This window comes from Scomber japonicus, chromosome 14, assembly GCF_027409825.1.
Source record: "Scomber japonicus isolate fScoJap1 chromosome 14, fScoJap1.pri, whole genome shotgun sequence".
In the NCBI taxonomy this organism is placed as follows: Eukaryota; Metazoa; Chordata; class Actinopteri; order Scombriformes; family Scombridae; genus Scomber; species Scomber japonicus.
The window spans coordinates 25,139,034-25,156,639 of NC_070591.1; the positions used below are offsets into that span (position 1 = coordinate 25,139,034).

At 37.4% G+C, this 17,606-nt stretch overlaps 2 protein-coding genes across 3 annotated transcripts; one reads left to right on the forward strand and one right to left on the reverse strand.

Moving 5' to 3' along the window:
- The first annotated feature begins 2,454 nt into the window (after positions 1-2,454).
- pkd2l1 (polycystic kidney disease 2-like 1) lies at positions 2,455-7,513 on the forward strand. The gene is made up of 14 exons (XM_053332766.1): positions 2,455-2,734; positions 3,037-3,150; positions 4,270-4,397; positions 4,568-4,821; positions 4,951-5,175; positions 5,265-5,493; positions 5,576-5,746; positions 5,849-6,030; positions 6,124-6,244; positions 6,331-6,429; positions 6,518-6,639; positions 6,733-6,850; positions 6,990-7,123; positions 7,229-7,513. Exons 1-14 carry the CDS (start codon positions 2,455-2,457, stop codon positions 7,392-7,394), a joined length of 2,343 nt encoding a protein of 780 aa, XP_053188741.1. The 3' UTR covers positions 7,395-7,513.
- A 2,073-nt stretch (positions 7,514-9,586) lies between these two features.
- On the reverse strand, positions 9,587-17,017 carry tial1 (TIA1 cytotoxic granule-associated RNA binding protein-like 1). 2 transcript variants are annotated; one of them, XM_053332767.1, is made up of 12 exons: positions 16,870-17,017; positions 16,354-16,450; positions 16,003-16,101; positions 15,803-15,857; positions 15,621-15,708; positions 13,788-13,863; positions 13,394-13,502; positions 12,665-12,760; positions 12,471-12,555; positions 12,123-12,246; positions 11,743-11,933; positions 9,587-11,550 (listed from the first exon to the last, which is right to left on the reverse strand). In XM_053332767.1, exons 1-12 carry the CDS (start codon positions 16,896-16,898, stop codon positions 11,427-11,429), a joined length of 1,173 nt encoding a protein of 390 aa, XP_053188742.1. In that variant the 5' UTR covers positions 16,899-17,017; the 3' UTR covers positions 9,587-11,426. The 2 variants fall into 2 exon arrangements, with proteins under 2 accessions (XP_053188742.1, XP_053188743.1); XM_053332768.1 differs by lacking the exons at positions 15,621-15,708; positions 15,803-15,857; positions 16,003-16,101; positions 16,354-16,450; positions 16,870-17,017 and adding exons at positions 14,310-14,385; positions 14,605-14,840.
- Positions 17,018-17,606: the final 589 nt, after the last annotated feature.

The following is a 17,606-nucleotide window of genomic DNA, read 5'->3' on the forward strand; positions in this document are numbered from 1 at the left end:
GAGTTGAAAAATAGACTTGCAAGAAGTTATTTTCCACATGCAGACCTCTATTTTGTTGAATTATAGTTTTTGATTGAAAATAAAAACTATTTTGTATGAAAAACATTTCTCTTGTTTCTTCATTGTCTCTTGAGTGCAGCCATGAGCTAATAATGAAGTTAAGAACAGGGTTTTTTATATTGCAGAGGAAAATGCTATTACTTCTACATCTACTGTATGCTGTTACAATAGATGCTAAGTAGGTTTTCACTTGATACACTGACAAAAATACTAAAACAATATTTTTTGCATCCAAATTGCATTATATAAATTTAAACATATTTAAAAGTGTACATTTCTAAAAGTTTTATAGTTTTCAATTAATTGAATTAACTAATTAGAAAGCACTGGAATTCCAACCCTCATAATCTCACTTATCTCCTTTGTGTAGCATTAAAACAGAGTTATCAATGAGGAAGAGTAATTTACAACACATCCTTTGTTTCATGTGTGTCAAGTTCCCAGTAGGAGTGATGACAGGTCATGTCCACTGCACTGTCTAGCTCCGCTCCCCGGGGAATAAATCATCCTTTTGTCCAGAGCTCCTGTGCTCTGAGATAAGACACTGTTACGTCAGTGGGGAGAACAATCTACAACATTTAAAATAGATTCCCTTTTTGCTTTTTGGGGGAACGGAATTCAAATCTGAGTACAATTGTTCTGTATAAAAAGTATTCTTTATGAAAAAAAAGTTAAAATTTTCTCTTTGAAAATAACCTTAAAGTATTACATTGACCCGTTTCTGTTACAGCATACTCTATTATAATAAGGAATGTCATCCACAAATATTCATTTTGGGAGCCACGCAGCTTCATTTAAATGGCAGTCATTAGCCATTGAAAAGTGATTGTTATAGATTTGAAAAAGTTTGAATGGTGGCACAAGCCGCAGCAGATTAAGGAAGCCTGTGTGCCAGATCCTGCCAGGGCTTCAGCGGGGGAGCAGAAATTAACTCTATTGTGTGGTAATGGCTGTGTGTAATCGCTCTGTTCAGAGCCGCTGAAGCATGAACATCCATAGCTGGACCCAAAGTGCATTAAGTATAGGACATTTACAGCAGTACTGTCCAACTGCTACTACCCTAAACATCTTATAAGTTGCAATTTGATTTGATCAGGGTAGTAACGTCTGAAATCATGCTGTTTTTACATTAGTTTAGATCCCAGTCTACTTGGTTTAATGCCTCCAACTACACAGAACAGATACATAGAAGGACAGGTGGATGTGCAAATGGATATTAGATACAAAATCACTGAACACTAAATTAAATATATCTAAAGTATCCATTAATTTGTCTGCTTCACTAATCATTGATATTAGCCAAGGGTGTTTAAGTGTTGAGAGGGCCTTGCTGGGTTGGCAGAAGAGCGTCGGCCGATAGACAAGGTGCCAAACACTGATACAGATGGTCATAATGATTCATACGCCACATTGAATGTTTGCATACCTAATAAACGCTTTCTGACAGTTGGCATGCCAAAAATGAATAGATGGCAGAGTCAAAAGTGCCTAATGGTAATGAGGCGGTGACCGTCAGTGACACTGCAATTAAGCTCTTCATTAATTCAGTCACAAGCGGCGAACAGTTGGTGACAGAAAAATAGAATTGACGTGCAAATAATTGATTTCCTCAATGGGAGGACATTATTGGATGAGTTGTTAATCGATAGTGACAACAATGTGCTCAGCATGGAAGTAATTGAGAGGGCCAAACAAAATTAAAATGTCTTTCAACTGCTGAATTATTAAGCCTTCCAACACAGCTAATGTTCTCTTTTATAAGACATTTCCAGTTCATTCATAGGTCGTTATGTGGTTTTGTAGAGAATACTGCTACAGAATCAAGTTCCTTAAACTTGGCAGGGTATACATATACGATTTCAGCTTTCACTGATTAGTTTGTAGCAGGGCCATTGTCAAGTTTTTCTGTTGATTTAATTGCATTTTACCAAATTGGCCAAGTTATTACTTAATTAGAGGCACCTGCTAACTGAAAACATAATCAAATGACAAAAAATGTCCCAAAATTTGAAACATGCTTAGGACAAGGTACAAGCTCTTATTGATAAGGGGTTGAATTGAAAATATGACCACTGACCAAAATAAGGTTACATTGTTTTTTTGAGTATTTGGGTAAACCATAAAGTATCCATGCATACATAAGCCAGCCATTAAAAACTGTACACCACTACAACCATGTCATCACCTCTGTGTTTTAACTGGGTCTAAATCTCAACACCTCAAAGGCTGCAGCAGTGGACCAACAGCTCCTCCCTCAACAAAGCTTATGTCATCCACTCTCTTTATAATCATCCCACCAGCAGGTGTTCAAAAGCTGCCTGCACGGCTCTGCTTCACTTTCCTCCCTGACCCTGAACGCCATCAGTCCAAACAGAGAAACAGGTGTCTCGCATCATGAAGTGCCTGAACAACCGCGCCGACAGCCACCTGACCGGGCAGGTGGAGTGTGAGTTGGACGCCATGGGCAACGGGGCCTGGGTAAACCAGGCCTACTGTGGCTCCCCTCCACCCCCATCCCGAGCCGTCAGCACCATCTACAACCCACAGCCTATCTTCCAGGGCTCCATGGACAGCATGTACAAACTGGACACCCCTAGCCCATTCCCAGAAGAACCAGAATCGGCTGACCAAAGCGTTGTGAAGAAACGTAGAGGCTGCTGCTCTTTTATCAAAGGTAAGAACACACTGTGATGAGTATTTCTGCTTTGAATGTAAGTTGACAACCACAATGGATTACACCTTGACTTTCTTTGGTACTGGTTCAGTCTTTGCCTGTAAAACCAACTAACCTCTCTTAATATCGTTTTTTTATAACCTTAAATTCTTCACTGTAGGCCTTTCGTGGAACATCAGCTGCTTTCTGTCTACCAATGATTGAAATCAATATACCCTTTGCATGATAGGTCTTCAAAACTGTGTCAACTATATAAATCATTTTGTATAAATGGTAACTTGAGCAACTCATATTTTCTGTAGGTTTGTGGAGTACAACATTGACTGAAAACACCTCAAACAACAGAGAACTCTTTGTCCGAACCACATTACGGGAATTACTGGTGTATATGGTGTTCCTGGTGGATATATGTCTCTGTAAGTATTCTAATCCAAAATTTTTGTGCATTTTCAATATGAATGTCTGTTGCTGACATTTACAGTTGTCTCAGAATTGAAGTAAAAAATGATGTTAATCACTCGGTCGAACAGCATTTGCAATTAATTCTTAATTATTCAAGGAAAGTTGTGAGGCTTGAATTAAATTTCATTTTACACTTGCTTAAATACTTGAATTTAATTTACTGAATGGTCACGAAGCATGAAAATTACAACTTTAAATATATAAATGTAGGGCTACAACTAACAACGATTTTCACTATCTATTAATCTTCTTGTTTCTTTTGGTCAACAAAATGTCAGAAAAAGTATTTAATTCATTATAATTTCTTGGTCAGAGGTGACATCTTTAGATGATGATAGTCCAAGACCCAAAGATATTCAGTTTACTATCATGTATGACACAAAAAAGCAATAAATCCTCATATTTTAGAACCCAAAACCAGTGTTTTAATAACTTATTTGATTTTCAAATAGTTGCTGTTAGATTTTCTGTCAATCGTCTAATCAATTCATTCATTCATTGTTGCCACTCTACATAAATGATCCATGTTGCGTCAAAAAAATGAATCATATAATTTTGTTGACTGTGCTGATGACTTGTCCTCACCATGTATATTTGGGAGGATGTCACTGTAAAGAGCACTTTAGACTGTTGATATAACATCAAAAGCTTCCCTCTACTTTAATGCCTACCACAAATGCCCTCCCCATCCCTCTGCCTGAAAGCCATTGTCCAGCTGAGCATTAGGATTGAAAGGGAGATGGGCACTGCTTTCTTGCCTTTTAGCGATAAGAGCATTTGGCCTCGTCCATTGTTGCTTTGTCTCGGTTAGATTTACATTGTTTGATGAGGCTATTTGTGTCGAGCCAGTGTGCTCCCTCTTCAAACAAATGACAGCCTCTAATCTGGATCCTTTTGACTGCTGTGGCATAAACAAAGCTAAACAACAAATCTTCATTGAGGCCTTGCACGTCTGCTTCTGAGTTGTCTTATCTTCGGGCCATTGAATTAAGCAACATTCAGAGCTGAGCCTGAGCAAAGCCAGATAGGAATCAATGACTTGGCATTAACAATGTGATTACGTTGTCTTTCAGTGACATACGGTATGACCAGCTCAAGCACCTACTATTACACTAAAGCCATGACGGACCTGTTTGTGAATACGGCCAGTGAAAATGGGGTTAAGTTTCAATCCATTGGCACCATGGCCGACTTCTGGAGTGTGAGTTTTACTCCATATTCATGTTCACCACAGTGACTAATCACGGAGAAAAGCCTCAATATGAAAAGAGTGTGTGATAATGCCAGACAACTTAACTTGAATCATACACAAATAAAAACGTACTTCTGTGTGCAATTAAAACTGTATCCACCCTCTTTTTACATTAACAGTATGCCCAGGGACCATTATTGAATGGCCTCTACTGGACTAAATGGTACAATAACCAGTCCATGGACAATGGAGACCAATCCTTCATCTACTATGAGAACATGCTGCTGGGAGTCCCCAGGATGAGGCAGATCAAGACCAAGAACAACTCCTGCAAAGTCCACAAAGACTTCCAAAATGAGATCATAGGATGTTTTGATGTCTACAATGATAAGAAGGAAGATGATCTCAGCTTTGGTCTCATTAATGGCACTGCGTGAGTGGCTCACTGTTTTCATTGCAGGGTCACCTTGGGTTTGCTGTTAAATACAAGGATTGATTGAAGAAAAGACAGATTTTAGTATTAGGGCTAGAGCTATGTTTGTACTGTCTGTTTCCTCTGCAGCTGGACCTACCACACAGAGAAAGAGATCAAGGGTTCTTCTCACTGGGGCTTGCTGACAACCTACAGTGGAGCAGGATACTATCAGGACCTCAGTCAAACCAAAGAAGAGAGCTCCATCATACTGACAGAACTGGTGGACAACCTTTGGCTTGACCGAGGAACCAGAGTAGTCTTCATCGACTTCTCTACTTACAACGCAAACATCAACATGTTCTGTGTCATCAGGTAAAGACCAGCTGACAACAGTAGGTCCAGACCCTCTAATCCTGATATATGGCAAGTCATTCCTTTACTGCTTTATCCACATCTTGCAGGTTGGTGGTTGAATTCCCAGCGACTGGTGGAGCCATCCCTTCCTACCAGATACGAACAGTGAAATTGATTCGTTACATCACCTATTGGGATTACTTCATCCTCGGTTGCGAGATGGTCTTCTGTTTGTTTATCCTCTACTATGTTGTGGAGGAGATTCTTGAACTGCGAATACACAAGTTTGCCTACTTTAAAAGCATCTGGAACATACTGGATATTGTGGTCATAATGGTAAGAAAATGTATTTGTTATTTTATTCAAACGTCCTGCCTTCCGATAGTCCTCAAAGAAGTGACACTGTTATCCTTTCCAGCTCGCCATTGTTGCCATCATATTCAATATCTTCCGTACTGTCAAAGTGGATAACTTGCTTGGCAAACTGCTACAAAAACCTGGTATCTACGCTGATTTCGAATTTCTGGCATTCTGGCAAACACAATACAACAACATGAATGCAGTGAACTTGTTCTTTGCATGGATCAAGGTAAAGTACTGCCATCTTCCACTCTGAAAGATTATGTAGAAACATTATGTAGCTGTGGCATCATCCTGTTAGACTGTTGTGTGTTTCTTCTTGTCCCTCTAGGTTTTCAAGTACATCAGTTTTAACAAGACAATGACTCAGCTGTCCTCCACACTGGGTCGATGTGCTAAAGATATCTTGGGATTTGCTGTCATGTTCTTCATTGTGTTCTTTGCCTACGCTCAGCTCGGATATTTGCTCTTTGGTACAGAGGTTGATACTTTCAGCACCTTCGTCAAGTGCATGTAAGAGGTGTACAAAGCAGCAGCGCCAGCAAAGATTTAAAAAGGATGATTAAGCGTCAACTAATCAGTCCCTCTCCTTTCTTCTTCTTGCAGCTTCACACAGTTCAGGATTATTCTTGGAGACTTTGATTATGATGCCATCGACCGTGCAAACAGAGTTCTTGGGCCAATCTATTTTGTCACTTACGTGTTCTTTGTTTTTTTTGTTCTACTGGTAAGCTGATCTGCTACACTAGATGTTTGATTATAAAAAGATAAAGACAAGTGTTCTCCTTACCTTTTCACGTGTTTGTTCTTTAGAACATGTTTTTGGCGATCATAAATGACACATACTCTGAGGTCAAGGAGGAGCTGTCATCCCAAAAAGATGAGCTGCAGATTACTGATATCATCAAACAGGTAACAGGAAATCCCAGTGTGATGTACATATAATGTAAAACACTAATACTGTTTAACAAATGCTGCATAATGTTGTCTTGTAATTCAGAGTTATATGAAGACATTCATGAAGCTGAAACTGAAAAATGAGAAAATATCAGATGTTCAGAAGGCTCTACGGTCTGGATCTGGAGAAATTGAATTCAAGGACTTCAGAGAAACTCTGAAGGAGTAAGTGACAAAAATATAAAAGAAGAATGTTATGCCAACTTATCCCAGCACCAAGCACAAAATATAACCCTCACCACTCTGATGATCTTGTAGGATGGGACATGCTGATCATGAAATTTCTGCAGCTTTCTCACGATTTGACTGTGATGGGAACCAAATTCTAGACCAAGATGAACAAGACAGGATGAAAACAGAGCTGGAAGAAAAGAGGGTTTGTTGTCTACAGGCTGTAACTTGATCAACATGGCAACTTCATATCATTAAATGTTTTACTTTCTTCTTTTTTGACTTGACAATTGGTAAAGCAGATGTTTATAGAGATAAATTCAAACAAACTATTGTTTTCTCAGGATGCTCTTTGTGCCGAACTCAACAATCTTGGAATTAATTATGAGAAAGATTTACTGGAGAAGCCTTCTATGACCTCAAATGATCAGAAGAACCACTCTAGTCAAACCACTGTGGATCGGGAACAGTTTATAAGGTCCAATGTTTTGAAGTACCTATTTTGTTCTTCAAATAAGAATTACAGACAATCACAATGGACTGATAGACTGGAAAATCTGAATTACCTCTCTTTCCATGGCAGGCTGAACAGGCAGGTTCTCCACCTTGAAAGCTCTGTGGCAGGCCTCACATCCAGGATTGAGTTGATTATGGAGAAACTGGGGTTACAAGACAAAACTAAAGGGAACAAATCAGCAGGGAAACTATCTGTGACCAAAAATGATGTGAGTACGAAAAAAAAAAATTAAACCTGGAGAAATGTCAGTAGTTGTATGCATCAAATGATCCTTTAATGGGAAGCCACATGTCTAAAACAAATCGCCTTCAGTGTACAAACACTAGAGATTCTTGGTTTACATGAAGTACATAAAGCGTACATTGATGCTACATAACAAATGTGTTGTAAATAATGCCTACAGGGCATAAATATGACATCAGGAAAATGTCTCAGATATTTTGAACATTCAGTATATACAAAGTTAATCTAGCAAATTAGACTAGACCTGTATGTCTGTTTAAGTTTTGTTCCTATAAATACAAAATATTTCATTTTCAGTTACCCCCTATCCAGACTGATGAAACTGCCTCAGATGGGAATGTCCTGCTTTGTGTGGACAGAGGGACAAAGGCTGAGATGTCATCACGGAGACCAACCATTCGCAACAAGTCTACATTTGACTGTCATATGTGATTAAACTCTGAGAAACAGAATCATTATGTGGAAGTCAGCTGACATGAGAATAACCAGTTCATTCATCAAACAATACTTTGTGCGTAACAAATTTTCAGGAACATCTGTTTGATGAAAAGATTCAGGTTCAGGTTTGTAAATGTTATGGTCGCCAGATCAACAACAGATTTGATTTAAACATGGCAAAATTCAGCATTTAAAAGTGCTTTTAAGTTAGTTACTCACATTTCACAAAAATATGTAGATATTGTACAAACATGTTTGAGATTGCTTAATAGTCTGCACTAGAGCTAAGACAATGAACTGGTTAAAGTTGAAGCTCAGATATATGACTACAATGTACTATGTTGTAGAGGAGACCTGAATGTACATCTACATATCATTAGTGCTGTGTAATATAAATGTATTTGAAGAGTAAGTTAGACAATTAAAGTTGTGCAATATAATTCATTATTAGACAGTATGTATGCAAAATAACATCTGACTAAATCAATGCTTGCTTTGCTTTAGTCGTTTATGAATAGCTCAATTCTATTACACCTGCTCAAAAATGATCAGCTTGTTCGCACAGAAATAAATCTAAAAAAAAAATCACAGCAAACTTATGATAAATTGGTGTCCATAACCGCAGTGCAGTGTGGTTTTACACTTCTTAGCATAATGGCAAACAAAAAGAAGGGGATGGATTTTGAGCAAATGTATAGAAACAACATGCTGTCTAGTATAAGCATTTACCATAATACTGTACAAAACTTAGAACCTCAGTTCAACTGTTAAAATGTATTTAACTATGTTTAGTAGAACAACTGAAAATACATAGTTTACATCAAATGTATGTTTCTCTGTCTGCAAAAAGCACAAATTATTAGTGTCTAATAAATATACTGAATGACCAGGTTTAAATGCTTCTTTATTTGAAGTGATTGAGTTTTCCACTTAAATGGAAAATGGATTCCATCCTTTATTAACATCACTCCTGCTGTTCAACCTATATGCATTATTGTCATAAAAGCAAATCGCCATTACATTCAATATTTTAAGCTACAAATATATTACATGTCAAAAGCGTGCAGTTCAAGCTGAAACATCACCTGCTTTCTGCTACTACCTGAAAATGGCACACAAACTTAAAAATGGGAAAATACACAATGGAAGATCATTTAGATTTGTGATGGAGCCTCCGTAAATAGAGTTTGAATTTACTGACACATCAATTAAGGCTTATTCATAAATCATATTGCTGAAATTTAATGATGGCATTTCATTTCATAACATTCTACCTAAAGTATGTACATTATTTCTTTCATGAAGGTTTGTGATCAATGTTTATATTTACACAATCAGCCAACATGACCCTGTTTTTATTACATTAAGTTCCGATAGCTCTAAACAAATCAAAAAGTTACATTATTATCAGGTTTGTTGGCTAGTGCACCAAGAAAAAGAGAGTGAAGGAAAGTGAAGTAACAAGGAGAATAATACAATGTACAAAATGGCACATATGAAAATTAAATCCAAATGGCAGGACGTCTTTATGAAATCCTCGTCATAATTTGCCTGTGATATTTAAATTGATTGCCTGTGATGGTAAATAAATTGTGAATGCACTGAGGGGGCAAAAGCAGTGCCCGCTGCCCTGACAAACTAATGATACATTTAGAAAACCTTCCACTTTGAGAGGATTACACGTTAAGTAAGATAGACTAATTGCATTTTATAGGAAGTCTAACATCTGATCACTTGAAGTGATGCAATATAATAAGGGGCCAGTTTTGCTGCTAAATTAAAGTTTGAATCTTTGCAAAACTCTTACAGTCATATGAAAGAAATGACTATAAATTAAGTGAGGTTAACAAGAGGAAGGCAAAAGTACAACGGAGTAATAGGGCCACATGCGGAAAAACTTTTTTTCTTTTTAAAAACTCAACATGACAACTTTAATGTCAGCACTTCGACATTAAACTCAAAATGTAGAGAATAAAGTTGAAAGATCATGCTGACTTTAATCTCAGCGTGTTGACATTTAAGTCGTTAAGTTTAAGTTTTTTTTCTCCTCATGTGGACCTAACACTACGTCGTACAAAAGGAAGGAAATATTTAAGATTTAATATTCCTCTAGGAAACCAGCCCAGAATCAGCATACAGAGTCAAACTATGTTTACAAAGTTTGGGCGTTATTAAGATCTTTTTTTACAACATTTTATTTATACAGTGAGCATATCATGTAGCACTTCCTTTGCCATGAGACACAGGATTATAAATTAGTCCAATCTAGGCTACATCAAGGTCAACTAAACTAAAATCCATCAAAGGTCTGCAAAGAACATGCTGATCACTCCAATATTTTTAAAAAAATCTAATTTTTTTTTTGTCTTTTAGAGCTATGAAGGTAAAATATTTTTTGTACATAGTTTACCCAAGAGTTACCAACACGTGCTTAAATGTCTATTAAAGCCACAGTTGTTTATACAAATAAGATGAGTTTCTTCACATGTACTGGAAAGGTAAACTACCGTCGCAGGGCCTCTATTCACAAAGCATTTTTATTAATATATCAAAATGAGACTGAATTTGTAGCTATTGGCTGAAGCTAAGCACAGACCAACGGTTAATAGGTTTTTGTGGCTCAGTGCAGTTTTTAAACACAAATTCATTGTGGCCCGCCAAGTCCTCTTGATCTGTACAACATCTCCGTCATCTTTGTGTGCCATTTTAAAAACAGGCATATATTACAAACATTAACTTAATCAATACTTGAAGACTTGAAATTTTGTCATCTATTGTATAAAATGACAGAAAAAATATCCCAAGTATGACAAGGAAATAAACATTTTGACAAGTCAGTAACAAACAATTTTTCCCTAGAATATGTTGAAACATTATAAACATATTGGCAAACTGAGAGCAGATATTGCTATAGTTTAATAATTCAATATTAATTTTTTATAAAGTTTGAGGTTTAAAAGGACTTGAATCATTGTCATACTCCAGTGAGATGCTGGAGATAAACGATGGCTTGTAGTACGTGTGCTTTTAGCTCCACTGAAAGGACTCAATCATTCTGGTTCTATGTACGTTCATTTTCACACTTGATGTTTTTGCTCCAACTTTGAATTTGAGAGGGGAACTACACAGGTTTTGACCCTATGGTCAACTTACTCAATGTGTGATGAGAGGAATGGTATTAAATGCTCTCTTTGTTTGGTAGATTGCTTTCTAGTGACCAATGTTATCACTGCAAATCCTCTCGTCACATGCTGCGTAAAGTTTCCAGAGGGTCAAACATTCAAAAAGCTGGTAACATCTACTTTGACAAAGACAGTTGGTTTGGCTTTACTTCAGAAGCCCAAGAGCACTTTTCTATAACAAAACTATGAATTATCATCAAATAAACTTTTAAAAAGTTCAGAGTGAAATGAACACTATCATTTAAAAAATTACTGTTTCGGAGCAACTATTAGCTACAAAGGCTTTGTGAATATGGCCCCCGTCCTTCTTTTACCACAGCAGCTGTGCAGATGAAAGAGTGCTGTGTAGTCTAAAAGGGTTGACAAACTCCTCTTGGTAATAGACTTAGGTTATGGCCGGCTCACTGTGTTTGGTAGCCAGCCATGCTGAAGTTGGCCAGGTTAGACATGACTGAACCAGGCGGGGCTGCAGCCTGAGCTGACGGGGATCCAAAACTTCCCACCCAGGCTGGTGACTGGGACTGCCTGTAAAGTTCCCACAAAGATCTGGTTAGTGTAAGTCCAGTCAGTCAATATGTACAAACACTTCTGTTTCATCCTTAAACGGTTTTGAAAATCTAAAAGGATTCAGGAGCATGTAATGACTGGCCTGTGATATACAAGTCGTAAAAAAAATACTTATGGATTAACTGAGCACATACAACAAAGCAAACTCACTCTACTCCAAATCCTTGCTGGTTCCATGTCTGGCCATACATGCTGTAGGAGGGAACTTGCCATCCATTGGTCACATACTGCTGCTGCTGCTGCTGCTGTTGCTGCTGCTGTTGCTGCTGCTGCTGCTGCCCATACTGCTGTTGAGGATTCCCATAGAGCTGATTCCACTGCCCCCACTGACCATATTCAACCTGGGTGACACCAACAAAGTTAGAAAATAGTTGTCTTGACTGCTCTGTTAAAATGGCCTCAGCAATCAATCAGGAGCAAATAGTCTTACAATCAAGAAAAATGTAAGTTATTGTTTTGAAAGGAATATTTGAGTGTTTCTTCTTCACTTTCTGATTCCTTTTTTCCCTATGACATGATGTTTTCCCCACCTGCTGTGGATTTTTAGCCATGTCAGGAGATTCTTTGCCCCAGTAGCACTTCACCATGTGTCCTTCAATAGCTGTGCCATTTACTGAAACAATGGCATGAGCAGCACTGTCATGGGAGGAAAACCTTTAAAAAAGAAGACAGAAGCATAGCGGGTAAATTTATAAAACAGAAAACTAAATTAAACAAAAAAGATAACGTGTTCAGTTTACTGATTACTCATAGTAGCACTGAGATGGAGACAGACGAAACAGAAAAGGCCACTCAAGCTGAGTCATGTATTGACTAGCATGTTATTGAGTTATGCAATGTGGTTTTGTTGACATCTAGAGGCCAGATTGTGGCAGTACCTGATGAAAGAGTATCCTTTCTCTGGGAAAACTCTAATTTCCATTATCTGACCAAACGGTGAGAAGGTCTGTCGCATCAAATGTTCTGAAAGAGAAAAAAAAAAGATGTTGATGCTTTGGCTATTTATAGAATATTTATGGTAAGCAATGACAGTATAGCAGTGTGACTAAGGGCTGTAACAACAGTCACTTACCAGATAGTCCTGACTGGATCCCTCCACAGTACACAGTACAGTTCTGTGGACTGGACTGAGTCACTACATCGTCAAACCTCAGCTGCTTTGAGCCGTCTGAAATTAACACAACAATCAGGCACGACAAAGTTCACTTCATATAAAAAGGTTGGAGCTTAAAATCAAATCCAAGCTAAAGCTGTGACTTCCATGGGATACATCAGAGCTAAAAATACAGTCTGGTCTGGTGCTTGAACTTATTTGGCTATACTACTAAGGCTGAATGTTTTTGAAAAACAATCTACTTGCAATTACTTTGACTGATACTGCAATTGTGATAACATTTGCAATGTTATAGGGAATGATCATTTTTACAAAATATTTTCCTTTTCATTGAAAAACATTAAAATGACTATGGTGTGATTTTTGTGGGGAAAAACAAACAAAGATGTTTTCTTAAGTGTGTAGAACATGACGTGTAGGCCAGGACATCTCTGTTACACCACAATATTTAATTTAAAATGATATTTTGACACAGTCTGCATTTAACAAAAAATGCACCACCTGCGATTTGGATAATTCAAGTAGGCCATATTGCAGTTTTGATCAAATTTGGATCCATTGTTAACCCCTATTTAAAATTAACATAAATATATTCTGAGTTTGGAAAAATATTGTCACATTAATAATATCAAGGACTGGGTGTCTCATTCGCCCTAGCAACAGAATTTCTCGTCCTCTGATACTTACTGTCCTGAGCGCTCTTTGGAGCTGGTGGCTTTCGCGTAGCCCAGTTGGTCCTGATTTGGCGTCCTCCAAGCCACTGTCCCCCCATGTTAACGATGGCATTCTCTGCATCCTATAAATCCAAATCAAACAGTTACCCCTCTGAATTTGATTAATCCATGAAGCTTATTAGTTGCCATAATCAATAATAGGAATACACATTACTGTTTGTAATCTCACTAATGTTTAAAATGGTGAAATTTAAGAAGACATAATGTAATGTTAGATGATTTAAGTTGTGAATATGGTTTTAACTAGGATTAATTCTACTTTTAATTATTGCAAATGTTTTAAAAGTAGGATAATAAACAGAAAATAGAAATAACCTTCAGTCTGTGTTCTTGCACTGGAGCCTTACCAGTTTGTTGTAGAAGGACACAAATCCATACCCCTTTGATTTGCCTGTCGTCATGTCCTTCACAACACGGGCATCCCTGGAGGGAAACGTGAAAACAACGTCAGTGCACTTTTCAGTTTAAATGCTTCAAACTAAAAAAAGGAACCACGCAAAACACACTGAACTGTGAATCCTCTACACTGTCCTACATTAATGTACATTAGCTATCATGACCCTGGACTGAGCACTGACTCGTACTGTAATGTTAACTTCAAAGCAACACTTGAAAACAAAAAGTATGTACAAACACATGCAGCCTACAGTAGTGGTTTTACATAAGTTCAGGTGTATTAATGGAGCCTTGCCACTAGAGCACCACTTCTTGTTCAGTTTTCAAAACAGTAGGCTACTGATTTAAATTCACAAAAAGGAACAGATTATATAGATTACCATGCATTCTTAAAATCTGCAATTGGTGCTCTTCCTATAAATAGAAATATATAGAAAATATCAAAAGAGAAAAAAAGGAATTAAACGGCATACATGGCCTGTTAACAGATTTCTTTATTTTTCCTGGTCAATTCTTTACCACCAATATGGAGTATGGAGTTTGGGGGAGCTGCAAATTTTGAGAAATTGACATTTTCAGAAATTTTGGAAGAGGATCATTGCACTATAAACAATACTATGAAAATCAAAATGAGACAATTTAAAACATAAGTTTAGAGGAATACATTGAGTATTGGAATTTGTTAAATCTAAGCTAAATCACGTTAATACAAAGCATCTACAAAAAAAGACATATGGAAAGAATGGAATAAATAGAGAAAAAAACTACATCTGAGTCTCCAGAGTGCACAGTTCCTTGCTGTTAGCCTTCAAGCTCCTGTCCAATCCTATGAGCATTTCTGTAAAATAACCAAAGTGCTATTACTTCACTGAGACCCACAACTAAAAGCTGTTAAGGTTCATACACAAAGCTTACATTTTTGCTGACACACAAGTTACTTACCATACCCTAAATACGCAAAGAAAAGCAACATTGGACTAAAAGCTAACACTTAACATGTTTGACCCTATGACATAAACACAGAGACACAATGCACAAATCACAAGTGAATAACTGCAATAAAGCACTCACTGGTTTACGGTAATTATGTTGTAATCAATTAAATTAGGTTGTTTCAATCTTTTAAGAATGTTTTTGAAAACAAAGCAGTGCATAATATCATAGTAAAAGGTTAAATCCATTCTTCTACTTTCATGCAATGCTTACAATTACATTAGTCCATCAACCATGTTTACATGCATGATTGTAGTACTCTTATGACATAAAAATGACAAAGAATACATTGGGTTGAACCAAACACGAAGCTGTTCACCTGAACACTAACCATCTCTGTTGACTTCAAAATATTCTCACTTTTGTGTGAGAAAAAGCATCAACTTCCCCAAACCTGCATATCTATGCATAAAGTGCTCATTCGCAGTGTTGAACAATCAAAAGGGTAGATAACATAAATCCATACAGATGTTCAGTAGTTTTAGACCTGTTTTTCCTGCAGGTGTTGATTGCACATTAAGAGTCTGTTTTCTTAATATTCATTTTTGCGTCTCTGTTTTGGTACGTTGTATTTAAAAGCTTTTCTTACCATTAAATTTTGGGAGGCAATTCAATACCCATGTTGCATGCAGGTAAACATGGTCAGGGATGGTTGTTTCAGAACATAAACTTAGGAGAAATTATTAAGAAGTACCTTAATGCTACCCAACTTTAGAAAAAACAATATGCTGGCACTGTAGTAATTATTGAACTGACCATAAAAGGAAACAACCTTTAAAGCAAAAACTTACGAGATTTTCCCAAAAGGTGCAAATGCAGCCTTGACATCCTCAGTGGTAATCTCAGGGCTCAAATCACCCACAAAAACATGGAAGTGATCTACAAAAAAACAACAAGAGGAATTAAACCATTTCCTATTCTCTGTTAAACTTTTTAGTACAGCAGATTAGAAGATCAATAGGTGAACACTTACTGGATGTGTCTTTCTTCTGGCTGCTTGGAGTGGTGGCCCAATTTACTTTGACCTCCTGAAAGCAGAAAAGCCACAAAGCGCATTTAAAATTCTAAGACATCACTTGTTTGTCTGTTCAAGGAATAGGAGCCACAGCACAGTTCAGACAACAGATGAATTGTCTAGTCTGACTATTATTTTAGACCAGAAAAACAACCCACCTTTCCTAATATCTTCCTCCCATTCATGGCTGCAAGGGCTGCAGCAGCGTCTCTGTGTTCAAAGAACTCCACGAAGCAGTAGGGGTCATTGCTTGTGTGCTGCAAGACACAAGGTCAAATGCAAAAGTTCAAATTATTATATCAGCTTTCCTGCATTACATTGAGGATAAGTGTGACTGCAATTTAAAAAAAAACTGATATCACATTTTTTCCAACTGTGAGTTCCATAAATTAAATCTGAACTTGTTTTTGTGTGTGTGAAAAGGATGTGAATGAAAGGTATAGAGGACATGCAGACAACAAGGAAGAGACATTCAGAAAGATACAACAAAACAATGTTATGCTACTTACCTCTGTGATCATTTTACAACTTTTACAAGGCCCTATCTGGGTGAAGAGTTGCAGAATCAAAATTTCCGTGACATCCCTGGAGAGGTTTCCCACATACCTGACAAGGAAATGGGGTTAATTTAGTGAGGGCTCAGTATCATCTTAGTAACGATGAGGTTGTACAGACAGTAATGGTTATTATAAAAAACTGACTAACAGACAGATTATTTCGGGTATTATCGTGAAGTGATGGCGAATTATTGCTGTGACGTTGTTTACATTGACTTGAATGACTTTACAAGCCGGCCTAACGCGAGGCACCAGATTAACTACATGAAGATATGAAGTGATCATGTTTTTATGTTTTTATTGCTTACATTTAACCTCGTGTTAACTAATCCCGTGTCACTGTTGTTGTCTGGCTAGTTAACGGAGCGATAACGTAATCACCGGGTTTGTGAAGGCAGCGCGTAGCTACCGTTAGCCACCGGTTAAGCTACCGTCACCTAAAGTTATTATATCCCTATTGTTACTTACAGGGTTTTGGGGTGGGTTTCTTCGTCCATGGCTGCTGCGGACAGTCACCAGAGGGAGAAAACGTTTAGCTAATTGCTGGTTAGGTAACGTTAATCGACTCCGATATATACGCTGCTCCTACAAGTAGCTAACTAGCCGTGAAGCTAGCTAACCGGGACGCCAGAATAAACGTCACGCGTGTGAAGTGCGCCGATGACGTCACAGTAAAGTAATAAAAAGTCGTAATTTTTTACAGGTTTATACATTTATTGAATACACCTATGTTTATCGGTGTTATTCGTTGACTAAGAGCAAAAAAAAAATCCCAGAAAGCGAACACATCCAGTATTTATATTTATCACGTCAGGCAGAGGCTATTATTGAAGTGCGATGGAAGGGTGCGCTTGTTTTTTTCACCGCTGGTCAACGGTTCAGGGCAGTCGGGACCTTTCTGGAAGATGATGAGCTCAGATGTGGAAAGGCTTCAGTGAGAGCACATGTAGAATAACACATTCATATTATGATCAACAAATGATCTTTTATAGCTGTGTTATTCTAACTGTACAAAAGTTGTATTGAGAGAAAAGGACAATAAATCAATTGTTTTACACTACATAAGACTAGGTATTTAGACAAAATGTGGGTAAAAAAAGACATTCACTACATTTTTGTACATATACATTTATTTAATGAATAAACACGTTAGAAAGTAAGCTATTAATTTATTTATATTTAGGCTATATGTTATTTATTTTTCA

Coding starts and splice junctions, on each gene's coding strand:
- pkd2l1 (XM_053332766.1), top strand. CDS start 2,455: ATGAAGTGCCTGAACAACCGCGCCGACAGCCACCTGACCGGGCAGGTG. Junction 4,398..4,567: donor CCATGGCCGACTTCTGGAGT/GTGAGTTTTACT, acceptor TTACATTAACAG/TATGCCCAGGGACCATTATT. Junction 5,494..5,575: donor TGGATATTGTGGTCATAATG/GTAAGAAAATGT, acceptor TATCCTTTCCAG/CTCGCCATTGTTGCCATCAT.
- tial1 (XM_053332767.1), bottom strand. CDS start 16,898: ATGGACGAAGAAACCCACCCCAAAACCCT. Junction 16,102..16,353: donor GTTGTAAAATGATCACAGAG/GTAAGTAGCATA, acceptor TGTGTCTTGCAG/CACACAAGCAATGACCCCTA. Junction 11,551..11,742: donor CAGCAAGGATTTGGAGTAGA/GTGAGTTTGCTT, acceptor GGAACTTTACAG/GCAGTCCCAGTCACCAGCCT.